At 35.1% G+C, this 11,001-nt stretch overlaps 1 protein-coding gene across 1 annotated transcript; it reads right to left on the reverse strand.

Moving 5' to 3' along the window:
* Positions 1-300: 300 nt before the first annotated feature.
* LOC141317352 (protein phosphatase EYA1-like) lies at positions 301-8,925 on the reverse strand (the record flags this gene model as incomplete). Its single annotated transcript, XM_073833084.1, has 4 exons — positions 301-443; positions 2,846-3,032; positions 3,404-3,486; positions 8,788-8,925. Coding segments are annotated over 4 exons (551 nt in total), but the record flags the coding sequence as incomplete, so codon positions are not given.
* Between the last annotated feature and the right edge of the window lie 2,076 nt (positions 8,926-11,001).

Here is an 11,001-nt window from a genome sequence, read left to right on the forward strand (position 1 = left end):
GACATTCACACAAAATAAACTGACTGAATGCCGATTTAGCCTTTTGCATGCTAAGCGTGCAAAACATGCAAAACAAAGCTTTCACCAAAAAAAACTCTGTTTAAGGCATTTACATGTAGTAACATGTAAAATTGAGCATGGAACCACATTCAGTGTCACTCTTTAAACATGTCAATGCATTGTTTTTTAAGGGTAAAGCAGTGAGCAGAATGGACACTTAAAAGTATCTTAATGGTAATTAATCTATTCTGCCATTCCAGGCCAGATACATTGACAGAGAGAGTAGCAGCGGTCCAATACCTCAAGGTCAGAGTCGGGCGGTGGGGATGGGTTGTTGTTCCTCCTTCCCCGGCCACGTGACTTTCCATCTGAAGCCCGACGCAATCGATCTGATTCTGAATCTTTAATGGGGGTTGATGGACTGTGGATTGTACTGTACTCTCCTGCAGGGAAAAAAGAAAGGCAAAAAGTATATCAAAAGAGGAAAATAATAAAGGCTTTCACCTTCACATTGTGGCTGGATCCGTTTACCTCATCTAGTGGTTCAGTGCTGTAGCTGCTGCCCACATGCTCTAATATCACGCTGTTTATCTGATCTCTTTATACCCTAGATACCATTTAAGCTTTAGTAATGGCAGTGAGGGTGTTATGCACTTTACCATCCTTCCCTAATTACACGGCAAGGCAAATGTAAGAAACGTTTGGGTCATTGGGGGGCAAAAATAGACTGGAAATATTGTATGATTTGCCAAATATGATGATATCAATGGCTTGTTTATAGAACTAAGCAGTATCAATTTTGCTAATGTACATAAGCTGATTATTATTTTCACATTATGGACAATGTTTGAAAAATGTCAGCTATTAAGAATAATAATAAACAGATATATGAAATAATCTATTCATATTAGATAAATATTACTATTAAATTTTCTAAATTATTTTTTGAAAACAAAAAATGTTAACAAATTTCATAAATTATTTAGAAAATAAATTATTCTAAATATAAAATGTAAATAATAAATATACATTATATAAATATACAATGTACAATTGCGAAAGATTTACACGATTTTGATTCTAATAAATTAATCCTTTTTTAAAATTACTTTTATATACTTTATAATTATTTTACAAAATATAAATATTTAAAAATATTTATAGAATTGATAGGATTTTCATTCTAATTTTTAAAGATGAACTTTGAGCGAGTGTTAGATGACAGAAAGCCAATCTAAATGTAACGAATATTGTAAATTATGCATAATCAACTGATATTTCTAAAAAATTATAATAAAATTAGTCTGATAACCAATATGGCACCAATATACTGTATTGAATTTAAAAAAATTACATGTTAGAAGTGAATTTAAGTATAATTATAATGCATTGCACACTCAAGTTTGTCTTTGAAAATGCTAACAAAATTGTAAAAATTATATAGATAATATTACACATTTATATTTTATATGTTTATTTATTAAAACATATAATGTAATAATAAATATACATTATATAAATATATAATGTACAATTATTTTGGAAACTGCTAAAGATTTACACAATTTAGCTAAGATTGTTAATAAATTAATCCTTTAAATATTACTTTTATATACTTTATAATAATTGTATAAAATATAAATATTTAAAACTATTTATAAGATTTTTATTATAATTTTTAAAGACGAACTTTGAGCAAGTATTAGATGACCGCAGGGTAATCTAAATGAAACAAATATTGTAAATTATATACAATCAACTAATATTTAGTCTGAAAACCAATATAGTACCAATATATTGTACTGAATAAAAAAAAAAAAAAAACTAAATAAATAAAAAATTACATGTAAGAAATGAATTTAGGCATAACTATAATGCATATACAACATTACACTCTTAAGTTTGTCTTTGTGTTTAATTATAGAGATATTATACATTTATATTCATTAAAAGACAAACTATTATAAATATATAATGTAAAAAATAAATATACATTCTATTTCTATAATTATATAATGCATAATTATTTCGAAAATTGCTAAAGATTTACACAATGTTGCTAAAATTTTCAATAAATTCATTCTTTAAAAATTACTTTTATTTACTGTTAAATAATTTTGTAAAATATAAATATTTAATATTTATTTATAACTTTCAAAAACTATTTTTGAGTGAGTATTAGATGACAGCAAGGTATTCTAAATGTGAAGAATACTGTAAATTATGCACAATCAACTGATATTTCTAAAAATTGTTAGTCTGATAAACAATATGGTACCAATATATTGTATTGAATCACAAAAAAGTTATTTTAATTTTCATTAAGTTGGACATTTCCTTAATCCTAAAAATGCTAATAAAAACCTTATAATTTATATAGATCATTTTATACCCTTAAATATATTAAAAACACAAATTATTATAAATATATAATGTAAATAATACATATAAATATATAATGTATAATTATTTTGGAAAATTGCTTTTCAATTGATTTTTTGTAAATTAATAATTAAAATGACTATTTAATCATTTATGAGATTCTTCTTGTAATTTTTAAAGATTTACTTAGATGACTGAATGATAATCTAAGTTGAAAGAATATTGGAAATTATGCACAATCAACCGATATTTCCTTAATCTTAAAACACAACAAACTGCATTAAGCAATTCAAAATATGGGTAAAAAAATCTATATGGAAAAATTCATTGAGCACACTGTGACTTTTGAGTGCACCACCACAATTTAGTATTGCAAAATTAGCCAATCACGTCTTGTCTTTACAGAAACTTGTAATAGTAGCACCTCCATACTTTCTTTTCCCCTCAAACCGAGTTTTCTTACCTGTCGGTTGCTCTGTGAGGGCCTGGCTGGTGATCCCTGATGGAGGTTCCTGTAGGGTGTAGGTGGCAGTGGTGGAGGGTGTGGTGGGGCTGGTGTTGTTACTGGTCATGTATGGAGAAGTGTAAGGGCTACTGTTGTAATACTGCGCATACTGACTCTGGCCAAAAGCCGGGTAGGAGGGGTAGTCCTGCAGAAAGACATCAAGGCGGTAATGTGAGATAGCCGCACGCAATGCTGCTACTTTACAGCGCAGATTCCAAAACGTAAATGTGAACATATGTCTCCTGTGCGCTACATCTGGACAGCGATCTGTCTTCACTCTTTTTTTTTCCTCCACTCGTGGCATAATTCATACGCGAAAAGAGCAAGAGGTAATCCTTGCGTACAGTGGTTGAGACATTTAGAGTGATTCATATCATGTGAGTAATATGCGAGCGTACACATGTTCTGTAAAGACTTACGGGAGGAAAGGAAAAAGTACTGGGCACACGGGCCAAATGCAGGAAATGTGATTTCAACAGACTAGATAGTGAGGGATAGAAATTCGATTAGAGCTACCTGTTGTGTACTATTGAATCCAGTTGAGTTTGTGAGGGAATTGCTTCCAGCGTACAGCCCTGAAGTTGTTGTAAAACTGCCTCCTATGAGAAAAAGAGACATAAGTGTGAGTTACCGCAATGCAAAAGAGAAAGATCAAATCAAATGAGCCTTTGTTTGCAACTGATGCAATTCAAGTGTAATATAACCTTGACATTTTAAATTGGAGATGAGGGTCGAGCTGAGCAAGACCTAAACCACCTCAAAGGCTTTCAAAACAAAGCTTTGCAGGTACTATAGGGGCATGAGGGATTGTGTGTGTGTGTTTGTGTTTGTGTGTAGGAGTGTGTGTGTTGGTGGGTGGGATTTAACAGTGGCTTTATCTTTTCGCTCTCCATATAAGTGATTGGGTCTTGGGCGATGGACGGAAAGAAAGAGGAAAGGGGGTTGGGTCTATTATTTCATCCATCGCTACCTTTACAATGACGGACACAGTGCCACTGTTGTCAATGAGGCAGAGGGGGTTTTACCTGACATCCTGCCTCAATGAATATGCATATCTGTCTTCTTTTCAAGCTGCTCAAAGAAGCACCTTCTGGGTAATTAAATCTTTCTATGGAGAGATAGCATCTAATGACTTAATAACATACATGACATGAGTTATAGGGGCTGAGACAGCCTGGAGGGACGTTGCGTTTTGAGGTGCTTCTTGGAGTCACGCTGCTTAAATCACATTGGAATTCTCAAGCGGACTGAAAAACTGGGTTCAGTCCAAGTTGAGATGAATCGACAGAATGTATTTTGAAATTTTGAACTTTCTTTAAAAAAAAAAGAGCAAAAGTCTGGGTTACAGTGAAACACATAGAATGGAAGTAAATGGGGTCGATATACATTAAAACAGGCAAAAGACAAATAATAGGTTAACATTTTATATCATCAGTTGTCATTTTAGTTGAAGCTCTAGTGTTTTTGTGAGGTGCTTTTGTCATTTATTATATGTGACCCTGGACCACAATACCAGTCTTTAATACATTGTATGGGTCAAAAATATAGATTTTTTTAATGCCAAAAATCCTAGTTTAAGTAAAGATCATGTTCCATGAAGATATTGTGTAAATTTATTTCCTACCATAAATATATTAAAACTTTATTTTTGATTAGTAATATGCACTGCTAAGAACTTCATTTGGCCAAATTTAAAGGTGATTTTCTCAATATTTAGATTTTTTTGCACCCTCAGATTTCAGATTTTCAAATAGTTTTATTTCGCCCAAATATTGTCCTATCCTAACAAACCATACATCAAAGCTTATTTATTCAGCTTTCAGATGATTTATAAATCGATGTATAAATCTCAATTTAAAAATAAAAAATTACCCTCATGACTGGGTTTGTGGTCCAGAATCACATATAATATTCGTTATATTTTTATTCAGCTTTAATTTATATGTATTATTAATTTACAGTATATTTATTAATGTATTGTTTTAGTTTTAGCAATTTTAGTATGTCAAATAAACTATATTTACTTTAACTAGTTGCCAAGGCAAAAAAAAAATAAATAATAATTTTTAAAAATAATTTAATAATCTTAGTTCATGTTAATTTTACTAATGCATTTAAAAAAAAACAAAAGTTGTGCTTGTTAACATTAGTTAATGCAATGTGAATTAACATGAACTAACAATGAAGAACTGTATTTTTATCTCAACATTAACAAAGATGAATAAATACTGTGATAAAAGTATCGCTTATTGTTCATTCATGTTAGTTAATACACTAACTAACATTAACTAATGGAGCCTTTGTAAATTGTAACTAGGAAAAAGTAATTTTATAAACTTAAATCATTTCTTTATATTTTCACCCCATTGATTTCTATTGTAAGTGCCTCAACATAACCTCAATTTTAGCTTTTTAAAGAAAATGAGGGATGAGTCAAAACTACTTTTTGTGTCCCATAAGTTTTCGTATGATAACCAGGACATAACCAGGCAATAAACTGATTAATAAATTTAATGCCTGTTGCTAAAAGTTTTGGTTAACCTTGAAATCATCAGTTATCTCTATACAGCACTCTGAATGAACTCAACGTGTTTAAATAAAAGAGCAACTGGACATTTGTTGAGCAAAAAAACAGATGCAAAGTCTTTCAAGTCTTCTTCTGGTGTTGAGGAAAATGAGGCCCCTCAGACTATAACAAACATACAACAGCTTTACATGTGGACTACTGTCTGGCTCAACAAGCAAGTTTTCTTGTTTTTATCTCTTGTTTTTAAAGAACAGCAAGAGGTGCTCTAAAAGCTGTCGACTTCCTCCCCAGACTTGAGCCGTCACATAAAGCGAGACGCATGAATCTCCCAATGCACAACAAATTAGCTAAATCCACAGTTCAAAAAGTCATAAAAGCCAGGACTCGTAGGAAAGCAGTTGACTCCAGAGAGAGTCCGGAGCCACATAAAAGCCAAGCAAGACCCCCTCCGGTCCCAAAAGAATGACTCCATGCTGAGGAGAGGCCTGGTTTTTCCCAGGGGCAAAAACTCCCCCGTTCCTCCCCCTCTCTGCTCTGTCTTGCTCCAGTTAGTTCACTCAAGACGAGACACTGGCTCTCCTTATGGCCTCTCCAATTGGGAGTCCATTTGCTGTGCTTGATCAGTCCTCTTGCCTTGGGCTATGTCTATCATCAGTGCACAATATTTGTAGCAGAAGTTTTGTAGGCCTCTCTAGGGAGCAAGCGATCAAGTCCAGATGGGCTTCTTTAAAAAGCAGTCTGCTACTCCTCTCACACGGTGTGCAGAATGGAGGGAGGCCCAATTGTTGCTTATCATCTACTTTGAGTCAAAACCACTGAGAGAAGCCGCTCTCCTGCTCTACTCAAGCCATTATGGTTATAGAAAAGGAAGCAAAGCTCAAACAGGTGTGAAACTGGAAAATTAATTCCTAATTTATACTTAGATGAAATCAAGAAGACATCATGAAGTCTTACAACTCATTGGCCTGAACACTAACACTCCGAATTTCGAACTGAAACAATATCAGTTTTACAGTAACCCAACAATCTGTGATGACATTTCAAGCCAGGAAGGTCCTTCTGTGTTACATTTCTGGATCGTGATCAGAGAAAGCCAGCGCCGTTCCATTAGACATGAAAGAGCAGGGTAAAAACATTAATTTAATTGTATTCCCTCTGACAGCTGGGCGCAGGCTCGCTCTACTAGGGTTATGGGACAGCAGTTGGTATCATATAGATGGGGGGGTCTACATTTGGCTACCATGTTGAGACTCTTCCTCTGAGTCCAGACCTGCCTAATCGATGAGGCACAGAGAGGAAGCCAATAGAGACAGACTGGCCTGGTTAATGGTCATCTGTCATCTGCTCTTGCAGTTAGTGGCTAATGTGTTTATGGCTGCGTGGGCTTTGAAAGGGAGACTGAAGGCACCTCAGTTTCTGAGTTACAACAAACTCAATGCGGTATCGTTTTGAAAACGTTTTGCTTTCATGTAATTCCAAACCTTTATGGTGTTATTTTTTGGTAAAAAGAAGAATATTGACAGACATGGTTACCAACATGGTCCTTTTTTGGAAATTAACTGCATGAAGGTGATCTTTTGTTTCCTACCAAGTTTAGAGTAACATGAGGGTGAATAAATGATCATTTCTTGTCAAATTTTGGCACAAAAATGGCCAAGTTCATAGAAAATGTAAAATTGAAATAATGGATTTCTCCAAAATATCCTAATGTGATTTGCATTTATTGGCTTTTACTTGATGACTGTGTTGATTTTGTATCATCTGGAGGCTAAACAAGCTTCTTTAAGTGTAAAAATCAACAAAAATGGATTATTAGCCACTACTGAACAGATTGGATGCATACTTTGGGTTTTATACTTTCATGACATTTATTTTCATTGGACTTGAACGGTGTGAACAGGCATTTAAACTTTGAAAGGAAGACTGAAGGCACCTCAGTTAAAATTTAAAACTGAAACAATGGATTTCTCCAAAATATCCTAATGTGATTTGCATTCATTGGCTTTTACTTGATGACTGTGTTGATTTTGTATAATCTGGAGGTTAAACAAGCTTCTTTAGGTGTAAAAATCGACTAAAATGACTAAAAAATTGGTATTAGCCACCATTGAACAGATCGGATGCGTACTTTGGGTTCTACACTTTCATGACATTTATTTTCATTGGACTTGAACGATGTGAACAGGCATTTAAACTTTGAAAGGAAGACTGAAGGCACCTCAGTTTCTGAATTACAACAAACGCAATGCGGTATCATTTTAGAAAACATTTTGGCATCATGTAATTCTAAACCTTTATAGTGTTATTTTTGGTAAAAAGAAGAATATTGACAGACATGGTCACCAACATGGTCCTTTTTTGGAAAAGAACTGCATGAAGATGATCTTTTGTTTCCTACCAAGTTTAGAGAGTTGTCAAATTTTGGCACAAAAATGGCCAAATTCATAGCAAAATTTAAAACTGAAACAATGGATTGTGTATCATCTGAAGGCTAAACAAGCTCTTCTTTAGGTGTAAAAATCGACTAAAATGACTAAAAATTGGTATCAGCCACCATTTAACAAATCGGATGCATACTTTGGGTCTCTGCACTTTCATGACATGTAGTTTCATTGGACTTGAACGGTGTGAACAGGCCTTTAAACTTCTGCGGTTGGGACAGGGCAACACTTACAACCCTGATGTTGAAGCAGCATCAGCAGAAGTAGAAAGTTTCTACTTATGAGGCATGGAAAAGAAGCTTCAACAGACCACATATGTCACATTATTTATTGTGAGATGCTCTGGAGAGCGTTCAAAAACGTGGAGATGTTTCTACTGTCACACATTATTTGGAGATTAGAGAGCTCAAACCGGCGCTAACTGTTGGAGGCTCGAAGGAAAACACTAGAGGGAGAAAGATGGGAGAAAAAGAACGGCAGAAAAAGACTGTTGGTTTTGGATTTGGGACAATGTCTCTGAAAAAACCCCAAAAACAACACCGGGTGGCAGAGAGTTTGCCTGATGCACGTTTGATTCCCAGTACGCAAGTGTGACTTCCATGAACTGACCTCAAAGACGAGAGTCACGGGTGTTCCTTCTAAAGCAAACATACTTAAGAACGTACATGGCCGAGCGCAAAGGAGAAAAAGACTGGTCTTAAAGAGGAAAAGGGGATTTTTTCCATCTGTGTTGCTTCTCTTCAGGCCTAATGCAAAAAAGACTGTGTCTAACTACAACCTAATACAACCATCTGCTCGGGGATGTTATGAATTGCTCTGTGTCTGCCATTAATTCTGTCCTCTTTTGAAGGGGGACTGAGAGGAATCACGGCTCTATTTTGTCACTCCACCGGGAAGAGCAGAAGAGGAAAAGAGTAGAGGGTGATCCTGACCTTGCATCTGGTAACTGTAGGGTGCTTGTCCCGTCTGAGGCGTGGAGAAGCTGGAACTGTAGCTGAGGAAGCCGCTCTGGCCTGGAGACTGAGCCTGGGTTAGTCCGCCCTCTGTCTTGATGCCTGCCCACAATGGACCTAAATCAGTTAGTGACACCAGAGCAGTATGATGCACAATCCTCAGTGTTACTCCTTCCACGTCAATCAAGAACAAAAGATAACGGTGGCCTGTTCCGCATTGGGCCGTGGTTCAAGCAACCTTTGCGTTGAAGTGTTTGTGCCAAACTCAGCACGGACTTCCAAGAATTTGCTGGTCTGAGTTAAAACAAACCTGTTTTTTGATTAGATTGAATCAGGCCCAATGCAGGTTTGCGATTTGCTTCCACTCAAACAAACACGTGAACTCTTGGGAGCGTATTTCGAGACCGGTCTACCTAAACAACATTATCTGTGCATATTTTCGCAAAGGTTTCATAACGTTCAAACCCTTGGAAAAACATTTCTAGCTTGAGTTGGGCTCTCACGGTGTATAGACGAGGAATTGAAATCAGCCTTATCTGTCGAACTAGCAAAAAAATTAGTAACTGTCTGAAAGAGTCACTGAGTCTGCAAATGCAAAACAAAAGCTCAGCAGAGTCCCAAGTTTCGATTGAAGGTGGGAAAAGGAGCTACTAAGGGCTGAGGTAAGCGTTAGCCTAATCTTAGTGATCAGCACATTGTTAGCTAAGTTTTAGAATTGATCTTAAAACTACACACTAAGTATGAGACAAATGCTAAATGCTAAAACTCATTTGATGATTTTTTATCCTATTAAATGCATTAAAAGAAGCATTAAATATTAGTCATAATATTCTAAAATAAGGAATTCTTTTAAAAAATTGAGGTCCGTCGAGATTCATTGTTAGCCATGTTTCAGGATTAATCTTAAAGCTACATGCTAACTATGACACAAATCTTACAAATGCTGAATGCTAAAAAGTAAACTGCGTCTCATTGGATTGACAAAAACATTAAATACTGGTAAGGAATAAGGAAATACCTTAAAAGTGAGAGACGCATTGTATACAAACAAAGGGTCAGCAAAGTATCAAGTTTCAATTGAAGGTGGGAAAAGGAGCTACTAAGGGCTGAGGTAAGCGTTAGCCTAATTATAGAGATTAGCACACGCAAGCTACATGCTAAGTATAAGACAAATTATACAAATGTTACATGCTAAAATTAAACCGTGTCTTATTTAATAACTTTCGATTCAATTAAACGCATCAAAAGGAGCAAAAAATGCTAAATATTGGTCATAATATACAAAAATAAAGAAAAAATCTTAAAAATTAGAGACGTATTGTATACAAACAAAAGGTCAGCAGACTCCCAAGTTTGACTAAAAGTGGGAAAAGGAGCTACTAAGGGCTGAGGTAAGCGTTAGCCTAATCGTAGTGAATAGCACATTGTTAGCTACGTTTCAGGATTAACTGTAAAGCTACATGCTAAGTGTGAGGCAAATGCTACAAATGCTAAATGCTAAAAATTAAATGGTGTCTCATTTGATGAATTTAAATTCACTTAAATGCATTAAAAGGACCGAAAAACGTTAAATATTGGTCATAATATACAAAAATAAGGAAATATCTTAAAAATGAGAGACGCATTGTATACAAACAAAAGGTCAGCAGACTCCCAAATTCGACTAAAGGTGGGAAAAGGAGCTACTAAGGGCTGAGGTAAGCATTAGCATAGCAAAAGTTAGCAAAGTTTCAGAATTAATCTTAAAGCTACATGCTAAGTATGAGACAAATGCTACAAATGCTAAATGCTAAAAAGTAAACTGCGTCTCATTTGATGACTTTCAATTCAATTCAATATTTCAATTTCAATTCAATATACAACACTCGCGTATATCAGAGTCGTACATTAGGCACGCGTAAGTCCGCTATTGATTCACAAACTATGCACGCTCTCTGGGCTCTGATCCCTAACGTATTTTTGCGTGAAATTTCAAAACATTTGCCTAGTTGTCCAAATTATTGTCCTGTGAGTGTTTTATAATGGATGCTCACCCATAGAAGAGGAGTGAGGCTCGGTGTTTATGGGCATCAGGTGCGCACTGACAGAGTTCACTGATCCCGTCTTCGTCGAACCTTCACATCGATGTGTTTCAACAGATTTAGAATGTATTTGCTGTATTTTGAATTCATGTATTCATTTTTTTAATGGATA

This window comes from Garra rufa, unplaced genomic scaffold (assembly GCF_049309525.1).
Source record: "Garra rufa unplaced genomic scaffold, GarRuf1.0 hap1_unplaced_797, whole genome shotgun sequence".
NCBI lineage: Eukaryota > Metazoa > Chordata > Actinopteri > Cypriniformes > Cyprinidae > Garra > Garra rufa.